This window comes from Camelus bactrianus, chromosome 6 (assembly GCF_048773025.1).
Source record: "Camelus bactrianus isolate YW-2024 breed Bactrian camel chromosome 6, ASM4877302v1, whole genome shotgun sequence".
In the NCBI taxonomy this organism is placed as follows: Eukaryota; Metazoa; Chordata; class Mammalia; order Artiodactyla; family Camelidae; genus Camelus; species Camelus bactrianus.
In genome coordinates, this window is record NC_133544.1 from 73870544 (window position 1) to 73890071 (window position 19528).

Genomic DNA, 19528 nt, shown 5'->3' on the forward strand with positions numbered 1-19528 from the left:
AACTCCAAATTTATACGCATTTTGTCATTTCCTATAAATCCTATTAATTAGTGTTATGCATAATATATCTCCCTATAAGCAGACACATACAAAGATGTTTACTAATGTTTTACATCTTCTTTAATATTTTTTAAGGTAAAGCTTATGACAAATGAAATTCTACCATCCTTCCATGGAGATCATTTCAATTCTATGTGAATAAGATTTAATATTTAATAAAAATGTCCTCTCTTAAGATACCTAAAGTTTCTACATCTTCACATCTGTTAGAAGTGACGTATGAGGAGGCAGAAAATGTCACCCACATAAACTTGTAAGGAAAAAAGCCTTTTTGATAAATTTAATAATCGAGTCATTTAATGAAGCCTATTACATTCTAATAAAACTATGGAAATTGGTCTAAATTCAAAGCAAAATGAATTTGGAGCAGTCCTGGGAGATTTCACTTAGACCCCATCTCTAGTCCAATGGCATCAAGAAATTCATTCGGTTCTAGAGTCAGATAAGTTGTTTAGATCTGTTTCTCTGTGTCTGAGGAGCACAATTAGGTTTAAGGACATGTAAAGCTTGCCCTAAGGCCAGCCCAAGGAGAAAACACCTAATGAATGTCTTGGAATAGCTCCTGAATGGAACCGGGGTCCTGAGGCCCTGCAGGTTAATCCAAGGCAGGCTGGGTTCAGACATGAATTCTCACAATAATCCCAGACCTATAATGACCCTGGGGAAAAGGCAGTAAGTTCTATTGGTGCTGTCACCCTCCAGAAAGTCAACTCTCTTTTATTATTCTAAAATATATTCAGGCAGAGGGCGAGGGTATAGCTCAAGTGGTAGAGCACATGCCTAGAATGTATGAGGTCCTGGGTTCAATCCCCAGTACCTCCTGTAAGAATGAACAAATCAATTAACCTAATTATTACCCCCCCAAAAAAACCTTAAGTAAATAAATGTCACTGTTCAAAACATTTAAATTTTATTTTAAAAAAGAAAAAAAATATATTCAGGCAGATGGCGATTTTCTAGTATTTTTTAAAATGATATTGAAACCTAAAATTTATAGTTATTTACTCTTCAAAATTTACTTTTTAAGACCTGAGGGTGACGGCAATAAGAAAAGGAGATGTGAAATTATATTAAATACCAAATAAGAAGGGAGATGACTATATTTTACATTCAAAATAAACCAAAAGTCATTTCATTATTATATGTAATTCCAAGTACATCAGCCAAAATGAACTCAATAGTGTTTACAAAAATAACATTCCACTGGTCTTCTGAGATTGAAGCTAGGGAATCAATGCACTTTTGTGCCTAACACACCTAGATTCAGGAGATAAACGTATGTGTATATCTGGTATGAAAAAAGGGGTAATAATCTTGTATATAGAAAAAATATGTGCATCACTAGACAGGAAAGTTTACTTTCTTAAAAAGATTTTGAGCAATTATGATAAGCTGCATAAATTACTGCCATTTAATATTTATATAGCACTAATTTAAGTTTATAAAATATTCTTGAAATCATGTTTACTAATTCCATTTCATAGTTGCAAACTATTTTAACTGACTACTTTTATTAACACAAATTTCACAAATGAAGAAAAAACATAGTCAAAAAAAGTCAGGGACAGGACTCTAGGATTCTGAAAGTCACACACAGCATAGCACAGCCCACTGACATGCACTACACACTCTCATATGGAGTCTGGGAAACCACGTCCGCAAAAAACAGTATCTATCAAGATAAAAGGGAAAAACCACAGATCAATAGCAGCACACAGAGAAAAGAAAGTTAACTCTAAGTATAGCTGAAAATAGCTTCCTTAACCTTACTCTATAAAGACACAAAGCAATTCCCATACTTGGGACATTCTACAAATAGACCAAATTAATGATCTGCCAGTAAGCCATATATACATCTTTTATATTTTTAATTTCTATAATTCACAAACATTTCATTAAGGCATGAACTCAATAGTTTCTTTTTTTCTATTCTCTAACTGTATCAGGTACACCTTTCCACAGAATTAGAAAATGACCTCAAAGTTTCTCCATTTCTTTCATATTTTTATTAATGCCTAGTACTGAGTCTGACTAACATCAATCTCACTACTTTTTAGTTCAGATAAGGCAGCCTCATTATTTCATAGTCAAGCCATGTTTAGAACTGCCGCACAGCAAGAGACAAAAAACTACAAAGAATTTGCATTTTAACTTACAAATTATCCTTTTCCTTTTCTCTAATTTAAGGATAATAATGCTATTAAGATTAAAAAAAAATTTGGGAAATTCAACACTCATACCAAATAGTCTCTCTTCCAAATGAAAGGTATGTGGTATATAAAATATCTACATTTCGTTTTGTTTTTTGACAAATAATTTAGAAGAGATATAGGTAGTAGAATAATTTATTGGTTCCCACTGTAGCCAAGAATAACTGAGTTATAGAAACAAATTCTTGGCCTACTAAAAAAATTAAAATTTAACCATCCAAATTCCACTACAGACTTCTTTTGTTTAAAGTATCTTCGTATAATACCTTATACAAGTGTCAAAAATTATGAGTAAAACTAAAATACTGTTATTGAACCATGTTTTTATGTACCAAATTTTTACTTCTATAAAGACACAGTTTTGGTAACATTTGAATATATCGAGGCCATACATTCTAAGAGAATGTGTCATTCTCTCACTCCTTACCCCTGTATTGCTTACTGTGACCCCATATATGCTGGTTACTTTTGCTGAAGATATTGCTATATTGTGGTTTGGCTTATGTGGATAGATGTGGGGGCTGATGGGGCGGGGGCGAAGGATGGAGAGGGCAGCAGCCTTTGCTATAGAGGTGGGTAAAATTAAAAACCTACAGCCTCAAGAAAAGTTAAGTTGTTTTTTGCCTTCCCCTGTTATTTCATCTCTCTGAGGCAGTTGCTCATTATTAATAGTTTAATGTATATTTAAAGGAATTTGAAACTACAGAAATTTGTAGAGGTACTAAGGATCATAAATAAGTCACAACTCGCATCCAAAGAATGAAGTTCCAGAAAAGACAGACTGAAATAAAAATATTTTTTGGCTGGGCTGTAATTATTTGTCACATACGTGGCTACAGGATTTAACAGTTTCCAAGCCCCTTCGTGCAATCTTGGAAGACACTTGGGATGAATTTACTCCAACTATCCCCAACTTCCACAACCTACAGTGTTCCATCACAGCACCCATAACACTAAAAGAGGCATGAAAGCAGTGAGGAGGCTCATTGGGCTGTGAATTTTTTTTTTCTTTTTGGGGGGGGGTGGTAATTGGGTTTGTTTGTTTGTTTTCTTTTTTAATGGAGGTACTGGAGATGAACCCAGGACCTCTTGCATGCTAAGCATGAGCTCTACCACTGAGCTACACCCACCCCATCCTGGGCTTTGAATTCGTGATGCCTAGCGCAGTCTCTGACACACAGGAACTGCTCAATAAATGTTGACCACATGAGTAAATCAGCCAGTGGATGCTTGGGTTCCTTCCACGAAGCCTTTCCCAAGTGACAATCCAGTCAATTATTTGAACACTTCACAAATGGGCTATTTTTTTTTACTTCCCAAGGTGGTTCATTCAATCTCTGGTCTTTTCTGACTGTTCATAGATTGAATTATACCATCACATATAATTCTAGATGTAATCTCATAGAAATAAAACTTTTCTATAATAATAATAACAAAACTTTCCAGATCAAAAATAGAAATCCATGGTTAGACAGAGGACATCTGGCCATTCTGAAGTCAATGTATATGCATTCAACTCAACTACAAAATCCATTTCAAGAGGTTAGTCAGGTGGCAATCAATCCCAAGTCTTTCTACATATTTCCTATACATTTTAAGATAGCAGGACATTTCCCTTTCATATCACTATAAAAAAGAAACAAGCTTGAATGAAAAAGATACAAACTAACAAAGTATTTCTTATCAGAATTTGTCCTAATTTAAAATATTCAGATAGGATGGTGATATGGCTTATTATATTGTCTAAGCTAGAGCATATAATCAGAGCTGCAAGAGATCTGGAGAGACTAATTGGTAGTACTACATATTTAATGAGTCTATAGTTAAGTTAGGGAAGTGCCTACATCTTCCTGCAAAAGTAAACTCCGAATGTAAGTCTCAAGAAGAGAACTGAAATATATTTCTATCCAGGTTCGCCCAAATGAAGGAAATAGTAAGTTTAATACATCAGATCTAAGTGTACAAGTAATGCAGCTGCCATTTCTTAAGGGACCATTAGTTAAGAAAAATATTTTTATTTAAAGATATCTATAAATAAGGGCAAACTTTTAATATCAAATATCATATACAAGTCTTTCAATAACTTGATAGAGAAAATGTTGCAGACAGTGTAGGAGAACAATCCTGGTGGACAGGACAGTATTGATGGCAGAGAGGAAAAAATACTTGGATAAATGGAGCCAAGGCTATAAAAGCCTTTATGAAGGGAAGTACAGAAGAATACTGCTGGAAAAATGCTTGAGCAACAGTGAGTACATAACATGGCAGAGTCAAAGAAAAGAAGAAACTGAATCTGGGAAGGTGGAAAGAGGGAATTAATCGAAAGAGGAAGGTGGGGTGGGAAAAGGAATACAGGGAAGGGAGGGATGCATTAGGATCTGCCTCTAGCCCACAGAGTATGGTACCTTTGTGCAATTTGGAAAAGGATGTCCTTCAAAGAAGAAACAGCCCTGCACAAAAATGCACAGTTTGGCTAGCAAAGTTTGGGCTAGATTTCAGCCCCAACTTGTTCCCTTAGCTAGGCCACTTTATGCAGTGAACAACCTATATAACTGTATAAAACAGTCCTAGGAAAGAAGGAAGAACCAACTAGCTCTGATGAAAAAGTAGGCAAGCATTTATTTCCCTATTTTGAAGTGCAGGTAAATTCCTACAGAGCTGTACACAAAATCAAATTGTGTTACTTTTTCTTACTGTTTTACACCTGCATGCAGAATTCTGTTCCAATAGAAAACATTTCAGCTTGGAGAACAATGTTGCGCCTGGTGAGCTGGAAGAGATGGTTGCTAGATGATTACAGAATTTAAAGAAACCTTATACTCCCACCCACGTAAGAGCAGATGTAGCTGCTCATGCTTGAGGTGTGTGTGCAGTTGCTTACTGCCTCCACATCTGGCTTTTGTGGGGCTCACATAGTCACAGAGGGCATCACCGCTTACTGATAAGTACAGGCTAACAGGCGTCTCCAACTAAATGCCCAAACTGACAGTAGAATTTCCTCAAAATATTCCTTTGAAGAAGGCCTGTATCACAGTTACATTCAGGTGCTTGTTAAAATGCAGATTCCTGGCTTCTCACTATCCCAGACCTATAGAAGCAGATCTCGAAGTGAAGCTGGGACTTTATTTTACAAACAATGGCATCAAAGCTGGAAAACTACTATTTAAGGGGAATGCAAAATATGAGAAATTTCTGAGTGAAGGTTATGAAGGAGAAAGGACAAAAAGAATTAGACCTAGTAACAGTGTACGGTATAAAGTACAAACCATGAATGATTAAATATATGCCTTTCTCACCATATTTATAATATAGAGATCCAAAATCTCTAGAATTACAAATGTTTAAAAATCATATATATACACACACAGAGAATTCTTGTGATATAATTATACATGTCATTCTGAAATTAGGTTATAGTGACATTTCATGTATTAGGTTGCTATCCTGGCAGAAAACCTCACCTGTTGAGAAATTTTACCTTGCCAGACAGACTGCAGACCTCAGTCCAGACATCACTCCCTACACTCATTTGCCAAACTTAGGCCCCTGCTGAAGAATCTTAGTTGATCAACTATTAGTCCTTTCTTAAGAGCTTGCTGAGTGGATAACAGAAAATGACAGGAACAAATCACTCACCGCCGTGAGGGGTCCGTCCGCTTGGGCCTCCATTGGACTTGTGGGTGTCACTGCAATAAACTGACTCGCAGCTCCAGCCTGGAGTTCCAGCCTATCTGCATATTGTTCCGAAGCAGCAGTGCCAGGGCACTCCCTGGAAAGTGCTAAGATCACACCTGAGGTTTCATTCTTTAAATGATCATTTTCTGCCCAAGGACCCAATCGGAGCTTTTCATCTTGAGGTGATTCCTCTAGAACCTGAAGTACTTCGGGCTCTTCATCGGAAGGGCTTCCAGTTGTTTTATGGCCTAAAGCCTCATTTGTCCTAAAATCCCGAAGGTCCTGCTCCTTGTCCACAATCACCCATTCTTTGGAATCAACCTCCTGCTTGCAGGAGCTCAGGTTAACAGCTACAAATCCATTGCTGCCACCACCATCTGCCTGTTCAGGGGTGTTGGCAGACGCAGGCTTGGAAGCATCTGGAAGATATTCTTCATCATAGTGCCAGATGTGGTCAGTACGGGACACAGCAGGAATACAAGCCTTATGAAGCAGAGCAGGGAGAAGAGATTCCTTTCCTGCAATGGAATCTTTCTGCATTTTCTCCAAGCTTAAGAAAATGAATATAGGTTACTTAATTGTCCTAAGGAAATATTTATTATATATAAATAATATAACCTATAAGCATATAATCTATAAGCTCTATACGGAACTAATACTCATACACAGATAGAGAAAATATGGATAAAGCTTAAGGAGAGTTTCACAGGTTGATAATGTTCTTCTCCACCTGTCATAATCCCTGTTTTGGAAGATGAAGCCCATAGGGGGAAGGTGTCTCTCCTGCCCAGCCTAACAAAGGCCTAACCAGGTTACCAGGTTGACTTGTGTGACCCATTTCACCTTTGCTTTGCCACTTCAGTCCTACTGCCCTCTGCTCTCTGCTCTGAGGGACTGAGGAACAACTTATCCAAGGGACTTCTGCCTCACAAAGGAAGCTAATATACACCAGGCAAATACTTTCTGCATTTGTTTTGTCTTCAGAGAGGTGTGTAAATGTATACTCATTCAAGAAAACTCCTCCAAAGGCAGAGCTTTTAAGATGAGAAGGTACTGTACCTGTTCAACCACACCCAGCCTACTTTGCACAAAGAGCTCCACATAGGTGGTAGGAGGTGGTCTTGGTGGTTAGGGGGAAGCTTCAGGATGTATTTTCAGTTTTGCTGGATTAAAAGGCAGTTGATAATCGTATATAAATCCCTATGCGGGGCAGGCAATAATATTACTGGTGGTACTTTGCTACACTGGCTTCTGAGAACTGAGCTTATCTGCAGGGAAGCAGTTTAAGGAATACACTTGTTCCTCTAGTTAAGTCTGTAAATTAGGTGCTTCAATTCCGTCAACTGCTCCCTATTCATTCTAGCTTCTGGCTTGAGTTCATTTTCTTTGAGTATTTCTGTTCTCAACTGTCCTACCTCTCAGCTCAGCTCTTCCTTCAGCATGGATTCTCTTTTTGGTTCCATTCTTTACTGTCAGACTAATTCTTCCCCAAACTAAGCTTTTATCCCTATAACACTTAATATTCATTCCCAATCTAATGCACAACTGAAAATGTTTAAACACTGCCCAAACCCCAGTCCATCCTTTTGATCATATCAACATGGAGACACAAGCTTACATCACATAACTGCAGAACTGAATGATTACCATGTGAGGAAGAATACATGGCTATGTAGTACTGTTTTGGAAGCTAGATTGGACGAGGCCAGAATTGTCTTCAGACACAGTAACTACTATGTTAGTCAAATATATGGTCCTTCTAACCTCATATTTAATTGCCCATAGTAGCCACCAGGGATGTACACTGAAAGATGTGACTATTATTAAAGTCACTCAGGTCTTAATATTATTAAAGCTTTCTATAATTCATAAATATATCCCAACTTCTTTTTAAAGTTTCACTTCAGTCTTCTGTTATCAAAGTTAGAGACCATGAACTACTGTTGATACCTATGCATAGCTCTCTCAAGTTCCACCTTTCCTTCTTTTGAAGTAGATCGCTGAGCTCTCTAACGTTTCATCTTTCCTTCTTTATAGGTAGAATGATAAACATTGACGTCTGTTTTTCCTGCAGCACTTATTCATTGAAGGTCTTCATTAAATTGAATTACTTATCACTTGTATATGAATTACTTTTTTCCCTACTTCATGTATCCCCCCTTCTTCTTGCATAATGCCACCTTTATCATGCCCCCTCTAATGCTACACTGCATCTTCTCCATTCCAATAAAAGAGATCTTCCAAACAAAATCACTTCAAAATGTTCACTTAACTTGTACCTAGTGTTATGAAGTTACCAGTTCCCACTGCTCAGCTCCCAAAGCCAAAGGCTCTATGTTACAGAACTTGGAACAGTATTAGAAGACAAGTCACATTAAGAGTGAGGACGATAATTAAAAACATGGATGAAGATGGCAGCTTTATCAAATCAGTGCTACAAAAATGTAAGAATTCCTTACTTAAAAGACTTTACGTAACAGAAATATAGTAATAATAGTATCTTAGTTGCTTTAAAAAAAAAAAAAACTATTTTATACCAGGTCTCAAGAAACTTGTCGGTATCTGGCTTTGGCTCCAGCGCCAGACGTTTCTCCAGCTCAAAGCTGTGGATGGAACGTAACTTTCGCACCAATGGAACATCTCTGTCTGGCTGAGTAATCTCTGAGCAGACACGAATTGGCGAACCAAGGCTTGGAGCATTCAGAATACCATTTGCATGACCGTGGCTGTTTTCCTCTTCAGTAGCAGCCTAGACAAAACATAAAAGAAAACCATGCAAAACATTCCAGTTACTATACATAGTAGGACTCACTGAAGTCTCTCAAAATAATACAAGCAAACGATGAGAATGATTTTTCTGAAGATTAGGATATTTTAGCTAGTTTAATTCATAATATACTTGTCTGTTAAACCTTTATTAAATAAATTTTCTTTATTCTCAGTTTCAGTATTTTTAATTTTTTATATTTTGATTGAAAGATAAACAGACCAGAAACATTTAACTACAGTGGCTTTTCATATTATGTTTAACTAGATGCTTGCAGAAGCCTATTCCACTAAACTAATATGAAAATCTGGAGAGGATGTTCTCTTCGAGATATAAATGGTCTTATAAGAGGCAGGAGAGGTCGCCAAGCCTGAATACTCTGACTCATTCCCTCTCTAAAACACAAACAACAAGAAAACTAGAGCTAGAACAGTAAGGAGCTGGGTAGAGCAGAAGGAGGCTGAGCCTGAGCAGCCCAGAGGGGTGGGGCTGCCTAAGGACAGATGCCTAGAGCAGAACAATTATTAGGAAAATTAAGTCTTACAACAGCAGTAGGGTGAGGGAGGGCAGTCTGAGAGATCTGTTCTGATTAGAGACCCTCAAGAAGATGCCCAATTGGACTTAAATTGGGGGTACACTCTGGCTACTAGCAGAAGCAGAAGATAATCTTCTCTGAAGAAAGGTTTCCCCAGTCCCCAGTTTAGGTCTACAGGATTTACATCAATTATTAATCAATGAGTACAACACTAAAGACAGTCAAACATATCAGAAGGCATGCCTCCATCACGAAGAGTCAGCGTAGAAATTATTATAATAATTTAAAATAAATTTTTGTAACTCCCAAAGACATCAAATATCAAATTTGTTCAGGTACAGGATCTAGAACAGCTATGCATAAAATGCTTAAATAAATAAAGGTCATTATCACAAAGATCAACAAAGGATTACTTGGAATTAACTGATGAATTTAATATAAATAATCAATTAAGTTGTTAAACAGAAAATTAGCCATAAAAGGCCAAAGTTATAAACTCATGAAAAAGATGTAGCAAAAGAAATTACCTAGAACGAAGCACAGCAAGAAAAAAATATGAAAAATGATATTAAGTGATATGACAGAATAAAAAGATCTAATATATGTTTATTTAATTGGTGCTCCAAAAACAAAGAACAGAAATGAAGAGGTGGCAATATTTAGGTAGAGAATGGCTGTTTATTTCCCAATACTGATAAAAAATTGTGACTCAAAGATTTAGGAAATGTAAGATATCCCAAGCAGGATGAAAAGAAACATGCACACGCCTAGACCCACTGTAGTTAAAATTCAGAATACCAAAGACAAGGAGAAAAGCTACAAAGTAGCTGGGAAATGATTATCTACAAAACAAACAAACAGAAAACCCGCCAAAAAAACAAGTCCTCTTAACACTAATAATTGAAGACAGAAGAAAAATAGCTGTCAATCAAAAATGTTGAATTCAGCATAAAGTATTTTTTAAAAAGTAAGGCTGAAATACATTTGCAACTAAGTGAAAATGGAAGGAGTCCTCTATCAAAAGATGTTAACTAAAGAAAACTTCTCAAGGGAGTATTTCAGAAAGAAAAATGAGTCCAGGTCTCCAAAATTGTAAGGAAATGGTAAACATCGATGAAAAATCTATATAAACATTACTTGTATAAAAGAACACCACCACTAGTAATCTATGTATTTTTTTAATAGGAAGGAATTAAAAAATAGAAGAGAACTAAATAAAGATTAATGATAACATGTGAAAGACAGAAAACTAAAGTAATTAAGGCCTATGTCAACTATCATTTCACTCTGTCACATACACAAGCACCCATATGGGCTGACTACTGAGAATGTCTCAAGAGACTTTTACTATCAGAACAGTTTGCTCCTGGTGCCATAAAGACAGCCATAGTTGACATCACAAAAATCAGACACTGACTTCTTAACTACTTTCCATTATTTATTCCTGATTACTATGGGTCCAGATAGTGCTTATTCAACAGCCAGACCACAGGGCAGCATATCACATCTATGCAGAGAATGTTTATGCAAATGACTCTCTGACTCTCATGACTCAAAGTATATACTGTTAATTTTTTTAACTATATAGTTTAACAATATAGTATATATTGTCCAAAGATAGGCCAAGCTCCTCAGAAGTAATCACAGAAAATTCTTTTCAAGATATCTTTCCCATTCATAAAGTGGGGCTAGCCAACTTTAAATCATGTTAACAGATACGAGCCAGCAGTCTTATTTTACACCAATAAATTTAATCTCCCTCCCAGCTAAACTTATAAAAGCATAGGAAGCAACAAAAACTGATTTGTAATTCATTGCCCTTCCATGCCATTTATCTGCATTTTATCTTCCAAGAAAATGGAAATGACAGGAAACAGTAAGATCAAAGAGAAATTTGGTATGATCTACCCCAAGATTATTCAAAACCATTTGATTCAGAAATCGTAATCTCTCCCCATACTTACAAGTGGCCCTGCTTACAATCCTAATGAAGAAAAAATCATGTTACTTACTCAACATCCACTTTATCAGCTCATGACCAGTTTGATGCTTTCCACTTCCAACCCTCATTTTCCTACCTCCACTGGAGACAGTTTTCACAATGAGTAACCCCAGAGCTCCACTATCTACCCTAAGGAAGGAGCCCAGAGTCTTGACACTTTATTTGGAAAGACAGTTAACTTCTGTTCTTCAGGTGTCTCTTGGTCTCAGCATCTGGTTATTTTTTTTAAACTACCTTCTTCTTTTCCACAAAATACAAGATGAAGATTAACTTTTGGTGTCCATTCCTGAGTGTTATGGGCAAAATTAGCCAAAATGTTGTTATTACAAATATGTAAGTAACTAGCAATACAACGTTCTACTTCTCATTCAAAACTGAGAATCATGATACTTTGCTACACCAATAGGAGAAAAATCATAAGCACATAGAGAGCTATCACTTACTATGCAAGAAATACACACCTTACAAATCCCAAGCTTTATCTTATTTCTGTTGGCATCCATCTCTTCCCAGACATCCTTCTCCTGGGGACGAGGGTGTCCCAGAGATCCAGGCAATTTATCTGGTGACACACCAACAGGGATGCCATTTTCCCCATCACTAAGCTGTTCATCTGGAAACACTTCATCTGTATTTTCTCGAAGCAAGTCTCCTGGGATGGGCGTGGCATTGGCAATTCTGAAAATGAGGGGTTAAAAAACCAGAATCAAAAATTACTAGGAGACTATCCTATGTTTTGTTTCTGGGTTTAAAATGATGAAGCCTATACATAATTAAGGGAGTAAAACAAAACAAAAACCTCGGAAACTTAGGGCATGCCAATTCTGCAAAATTAAACTACATTTTGATTAACAGAATTTTCAAGCTGATTTAAAAATACAAATTCTGATGTAACAACTCACTGATTTAAGGGGGTGGGAAGGGATAAATTGGTAGTTTGAGATTTGCAGATACTAACTATTATCTATAAAATAGGTTAACAAGTTTATACTGTATAGCACAGTGAACTATATTCAATATCTTGTAGTAACCTATAATGAAAAAGAACCTGAAGACAAATATATGTATGTGTATGTATGACTGAAACATTATGCTGTACACTAGAAACTGACACAACATTGTAAGCTGATTATATACTTCAATAAAAGAGAAAAAAAATTTTAAACTCACTGATTTAATAATCATTTTAAAAGTTAGAAACATTTTGTCTATTTTCCAAGAAGTCTGTGAATTTTAGTATTTTCTATTCTTTACCCATTTTTCTTAGAGAACAAACACTATAAACAGAAAAATGTGTCATAGTGATTTAAGCAGGTATCAGATCAATCAGTTATGTTATTTCAATAGTGTGAAATACGCATTTGCTTTTTCATTTACAGACTTTTTACTAAGTACCTACTTAAAAGCAAGGCCCTGGGGACACAGAGGAGAAAGGATAGTCTTGCCTTCTAGGGGAAACTAGAAATTCTGCACTTATACAGTTCACATGGTTCTTTATGAAATGACCAGGAACAAAGTAGGAAGTATTAATTAGCACTTGTCTGTGCATCCTTTCAAAGTAATTTCATGTCCTATTCCCATGGTTGGTCACCTCTCCCTTGGACTTCTCACCCATGAGGGACTTTTCTAGTTGTCAGTTACCACTCACTAAGTGACCAGGCCCCTGCCAGTGCTGATGTTCTGTAATTCACTCCACACACTAGTTTGTTTGTTTTTTTGAACATTGCTGACTGAACACATTTAGCACACAATGAAACCTTTTCTTAGAGTGATCTGCACCATCTAAAAGTAGAAAAATACAGTCTTCAGTAGATTATGACAACACATATAATTATTATGAAAACAGGCATCTTCTCAGGGAACTCTAAGGGCAATGGTTACACCTTGGCCCAGGTGTCATATATACGTCATGCTGTGAGAACAAAGATCAGTGATTTGTCAGGGACTTGTTCCACCTGATTTGATGACCTTCACTACCACCCCTCTCTACTGGGGTCAGTGCTAATCTGGAAAAGCTCTGATAATGGGTCCCAGGAAAAAACCTTTTGTAAAGTACTCACTGTAGGTCTGACCCTGGGAACACAGTGAAAGGTAGTTTGGCCTAAAACACTTCAAATGAAAGGATTTATTATAAAAGTAATTCAAGTTCATGAATAGACTACTAAAGAGATACATTTTTCAGTTGTAAGTTCAATATAATTGGTTTACTGATGTGAGGAATTACAATGGACACTAACATATACGTGCTATGTGGTAACTTAAATGTTTATTGAAAGAATTCCCTCTATTCCTGAGGAAAGGAAATGGCAAAAGGAGGGATTCTGAATTCAGGAAGCTCAGTCTAACAGCCCCACATTTCTTCCCCCGTTTTAATCACTCAGTGTTCTTCCAAATCCTTTTTTCCCTATGCCTAGTTACTAGTCTGCTTCTTTCCAATTACCCCGATTCCTTGGCGCTCCCTTCTTCCACCCCTCAGGAGACAAACCACACCTCCACCTGTGAAACTGACTCTATTTTTACTCTACCCAAGTTTCCCTCTTACAGCGTGTTCTTCAGTATAATACCACACACTTTAAGGGACACTTCCATCTTCTCCACACAGGCTCTCTCCCACATGACTCAGGTTTCTCTCTGCATTTATTCCTAGTTTCATTCCTTACTTAATTACTATTTTCTTCCTTCTCCTATAACTCTGATCCAAATCTGGAGTCTGAGATATGGAAAGGAAGAACTCTTTCCCAGGAATAAGAATGAGCGAGAAAGATATATGTGAGAATATTATTAGCATATGGTCTGTTTACAGGCAAGGTATAAATTACAGAAGCAGACTAGGGAAAAGAAAAAAAATTAAGGAGATATATGGAAGAACTGGATGGATGTCAAGAGTCACAATAAGACCGGACATCCTTTCCATATGCCCTTCCCCAACATCTAAGGCAGGGGCCAGCAAACTAGGGCCTGTGAGCCCAATCTGGCCTGCTCACTTGTTTCTGCAAAAAAAAGTGTATGGTACACAGGCATGCTCATTCATTTGCATACTGCCTATGGCTTCTTTAGTACTATAGTGGCAATGGCAGTGGTGACAGACAGCAGAGCCCATAAATTTCTATCTGGCCCTTAGTAAACAGTTAAGGTTTGCTGATTCTTACCTTCTCCTGAACTTACTTTCTGGGACATAAATTATCATTTTTTTTCTTTAACACTCATTCTGTAGGGCTTTCCAGGTATTCTACCATATCATTTTCAAACAGAGATAACTCAGAGGTCAGTAAACTTTTTCTCAAAGGGCCAGTTAGTAACTGGTAGGTTTGTGGGCCTGATAGTTCACAGGCAAGATGGATGCTACAATTAGTAGGCAAACATGATGAAAAATAAGTTTATTCGAATAGCCTCAAAATATCTTCCCACAAGATACTTACTACTTACAAAGGGAAAAAAATAGTAACTTTACAATGGAGAAATCTAATACCACCTTAACCAGATTATCAACATTAATATCACTGTTAGTAAAATATATTGACATTATGTACCTCCTTATTTAATGCCGTCAGTTTCCCTCTGATCTTGGCTTTAAATGTATCCCACAGATTCCAATATGCAGTTTTTAAATTATCATTATTTTTCTTATAACTTCAGTTTGTATTTTCCTTCTCACTGAAGAGTAGTTTAATAGAAGGTTTTTAAGTTTCCAGGTGGAAGGGCCTTTAATATTTTTGTTCTTTGTTAGTTATTTCTAGCTCAAGTGCAGTGTGATCAGATAGTATAATATTTCTACCTTATAGAACTATTTATATATTTCTTGGTGACCTAACAAATGGTCAATTTTTGTAAATGTTCCAGGAGCACTTGAGCAGAAGGTGCAATCTCTATTATAAGAGTGTAGATATTGAAAAATATGCCTAAGATCTACCTTATTGATCACACTGTTTGTCTTCTATTTCTTATTCTTTGTTTACTAGAACTGAGTTATATATTAAAATCTCCAATTACTAGTGTGTTTCTTTATTTCCTTGAATCTCCCACAGTTGCTGCTTGCTAAAGATGACTGCTGTGATTCTGGTGACTAAACATTAATAAACACTAGTCCCACATGCAAACTGCAGCACTTAGCATTAAAAAGTACCCTTCCATCTTTCTAAGTTTAAATGCTTTTTTCAGCTTGACTTCTACATTGTCTGGTATCAAGATCATTATTCTCTTCTGCTTCCAATTTTCTGGTACATCGTTGTCCAACCCTTTCAGAAACTTTTTTTTTTTTCAGGTGTATCTCTTATATGTAACATGTGCATACAGTTACATAAACCAAACTAAAAATCCTTTTCTTTTAATAAATATGCCCATGCATATTTACTGCTATGACTGATATGTTTGGTTTTAAGTCTGTTACAGTATTTTATAATTATAGTTCTCTTTTCTTATAGGTAATTAAATTTATATCCCCTTTTCTTCCCCTGTAATTATTAATTTACTACCTTTCAGCTCCAGATTCATCCTTTTTACCTATTCTGTGAAAGTGGATCTGTGCCCTTTAAATCTTTTTCCAGCTGGCACTGGAGAGACAGGAGGAGGAAAGAGTTTTGCTTTAGGTTCCAGTGTGCAGCCTGGCAAGCTTCTCCAGCATGTGTGGCTTTCCCTAGCAGCTGTCTCCTGCAGTACACAGACAGCAGCAACCAATATCTTCCTAGAGCAACCCCCACTAACCAGAAGTTTTGGAGCAGAGTGACTCTACTGAGATACCTCCAGTAGATCACTTTCTCTAGCACCCCCTAGGAGAGATTTCCATCAAGTTCCAGAGGACAGATTTTCAGCATATTCTACCAGAGTGGCATTAGAAGGACTTCCTTGACATCCAAAGAGCGAGGGCATACCCTCTCCAACAAGGTCAGAACTCAGCCCTGGGGTGGGGGCTGGGGGAGCTCCTCTCTGGATGCTTAATCTCAGCCCCAGGAGTAGGAATTGCATTTTCTATTTACTATTCCTCTACTCTTTACAGTTCTCTCTACTTCAGTCCCATGTTATTCCAATGTCATATTATAGGTAATAATTCTTCGCATCATCTCTCCCTGTTCAAATTACTACGTTGTTTCTCTTGCCTGATTGAACCCAAACAGATCCATGTTTTTATTCCTTCACCACTCAACTGACAAAGGGCATTTCTCTCTTTCTTTTTGTCTTTTTTTCTTCCTTAGAAGTTAAGTGTTTTGAATCATGCATGTTTTTACCTCCCTGTAGTTCATGATCTGATCCACCTGGACACTTTTTAATATTTTCATTCTTTGGATGGGTTTAGTCTTTCTGGTGTTGGTTTAAGATCAACCATAAGTCTCATTGCTAACTCTCCTCTTCCCCAGTTTTTACTGATCTGCCTTGAGTAAGCCTTGTGGCAGGGTTTGGTGAGGCAGGAGCATAAGAGATATTATACAAGGCCTTAGTGTTTTGTTTTTCTCTGTTTACTTGCTGTTATTTTGAATTGGGTACTCTTTGTCTTCAAATTATGCTGAGGACATAGTTTTTTGTGTAGTTTTATTTTTCCTTTCTTGTTATTTTTGTCTTATTTTAGGAAAAAACATTGGGAGATGGAAACTTAAAATGTCTTCATTGACTTCAGCTACCTGAAGTCCTGGATTTTTCAAGTTTGAGACTTATTTCTAACAACAATCAAAGGAGAAGAAAGACAAAAGCAGAAAAACAAGAATCAAAATTTCTACATAGGCTCCAGCTCTGTCACTAATGTTTATATAAAGCTGGATGATTCACTCAGCATTAGGATTATTTCCTCATTTGTAAAATGGGGTGGCTGGAGTAGGGCAGCAGGTCCCAATCTCAGATATGCATGAGAAACAGCTGATGCATATGGACTTCTGTCCCACACCCCTAGACATTCTGATTCAGTAGGTCTGGGGTGAATCCTATGAATGGATATTTTAAACAAACATCTGTGGTGATTCTATTGTAGCTAGTCAGGGACTCACATTTAAGAACTCTTAGACTAGCCAATCAGGAATATCTCTCCAATTATATAAGTCCATGTAAGCTTTTCTGATTCAATAAGCTCCAGTTATCCCATCTCATTATAAAAACAAAGAAATGGATTAGAAATTAAATGTCCCAATTAGCTCATTATATGATGATTTTTTTCCCTATTTACTTTTTCTTTAATCAAACTGTTTAAACTAACCAGAGCAGGTGAAAAAAAAAGGTCAGAAGGAAAAAAAAAAAAAAAGAGACAATCCCCCCCAAAATTAAAAAATAAAATACAAAGCATATAAAGGGGAAAAACCTAAAACCAAGAAGATGGCAACACACTAACCTCCTCCTAATACACTTTGAAAATGAAATCACTTTCCTAAGAGGAACAAGCTATGTGTTTTGCTCCCACTAATCTTAAGCACAGTATAGTTATAGTTGTGGTTTGTTCTTTCCAGGGTCTCATATATTCTTCAGTAGTAAATGTAACAAAAGCCCCTTCTCACTTTGAAGAAAACCCACTGTAAATTTGACATCAATAAGTCACACAATCTCTAAGCTCCCAGTTCACGGTATAATCTGGAAGTACTTTCTAAGAAAAGTAAATCTAAACAAATATATGCACAAAAGCAATGTTAACTGAAGGAAATCCACAGGCATCCCCGTGTCTTAGCATTTGATCATCTAAGGGAATCTGGATGAAATAAAGACATTTCCGGTAATACAGTGCATCCAGGAAAGACCCTGCTGAACCATCTGTTTAGGACATACCCGATTGCCGCAGGGGTCAAGCGGGTGTGCAACTGAGGGGTGGTAGAAGTGGTGGTGGTTGTGAGGGAGCCATCAGTTCCAGTCTTCTCCCAGTCGAAAGGCTCACTCTCAATTACTCCAAAGGTCTTGATGCTGTTGTCAAACACGGATGTAAGAAGCTAAACCACAAAAGGAAAAAACTAGAGTAAGTCAACAGTAAACACAGTGACTTTATTCTATAAGAATACACACCCCAGACTCTTACTTTAGTAGTGCAATTTTTTTTAAAAAAACCTGATGATACACATAGGTGAATCTGAATGAGGACTATATACGAATGATGATATTCAATTAATACTGATTTTTTCTCAGTTGAGGTACTGGTTTGTAGTATGTAAGATAATGTATTTGTTCTTGGAAGATAAAAAAATGAAGTGTCACATCTAAAACCTAGTTTCTAAAACAAACAAACAAAAAAAAAACCTACTTTCTGATAGTCTGGCAAAAGAAAATGTGTGTTGTAGTATATGTGTGCATTCAGTTTCAACCACCTATGAGATCCTTTTTTTTTTCTTTTTGGTCTAAAAGGGGGATTTTTATATGGTTCAATTTAAATAAGATGACCAGTATTAACAGTTGATATATCCAGGTTAAGGGATAAATGGAAATTCACTGTGCTTTCTTCAAATTTTTTTGTGGGTCTGAAAAATTCTTAAACTGTGTATGTGCATACACACAAATATCAAAAAGAAATCTGCCCTATTATTTGATTTGTATTATATAAATTTCATTTTTTGCCTTTAAATTCCAGAAGTGAGGTGTTATCTTAGAAAGATCTCACAAAGATCTCCCTTTACTATTTGACAGTATGCAATATCTTCAATTTTATGATTAAAACTGGATTAAAATCTCATCATCTCTCTTACTCTGTTATCCTAAGAGATTCATCTTACACATTTCCCAACCCAGACCTGAAATCAGCACTTCTTCATTGGAGGATTTTATGAAGGCCTGCTTCAGGCTTTAAAAAGATTACTCTGGCTATGACGTGGAGAACAGATGCCACCAACAGGGAGGGTGATGGGGGTGCTATGAACAGAGGACCAGTGAGGAGACTAGTCGGGGAGCAGCACCACACCTTTTCTCATACCTTGTTACATGCAGTTCTTCCATCTGGCTGTTTCTGAGTTATATCCTTTGCAATAAACTGGTAATCTAGTGAGAACACTGGTTTCCCAAGGCCTGTGAGCCACTGCAGTAAATTAATCAAACCTAAGAAGGTAGTTGTGGGAACCTCTAATTTTTAGGCAGTTGGTCACAAGCAGCAGGGACAACCAGGACTTAGGAATGTATCTGAAGTAGAGGGCAGTCTTGTGGGAATGAGTCCTTAACCCGTGGAATCTGATGCTATCTATCTCTGGGTAGATAGTGTCAGAATTTAGTTGAATTGTAGGAACCCAGCTGGTGTCAGAGAACTGCTTGGTGGTGTGGGGAAAAAAAACAAACAGGACGGAATTATGGCTGCAGAACCCTTCAACAGTACTCTAAAAACAACTCCAGAA

General features: G+C 36.9%; 1 protein-coding gene and 1 non-coding gene across 3 annotated transcripts in view; one reads left to right on the forward strand and one right to left on the reverse strand.

The window, feature by feature from the left end:
• The window catches only part of TTBK2 (tau tubulin kinase 2), a 121229-nt gene that overhangs the window by 11261 nt on the left and 90440 nt on the right, over nucleotides 1-19528 (reverse strand). For both annotated transcript variants that reach the window (XM_010965207.3, XM_074365979.1), the window contains 4 exons: nucleotides 17988-18145; nucleotides 11711-11927; nucleotides 8483-8694; nucleotides 5907-6495 (listed from right to left, as the gene is read on the reverse strand). In XM_010965207.3, coding sequence (XP_010963509.3) covers nucleotides 5907-6495; nucleotides 8483-8694; nucleotides 11711-11927; nucleotides 17988-18145 — 1176 coding nt within the window. The remainder of the gene's footprint in view (nucleotides 1-5906; nucleotides 6496-8482; nucleotides 8695-11710; nucleotides 11928-17987; nucleotides 18146-19528) is intronic.
• Nucleotides 810-882, forward strand: TRNAS-AGA (transfer RNA serine (anticodon AGA)). Its single transcript has one exon. It is a non-coding gene; the product is annotated as a tRNA-Ser (tRNA).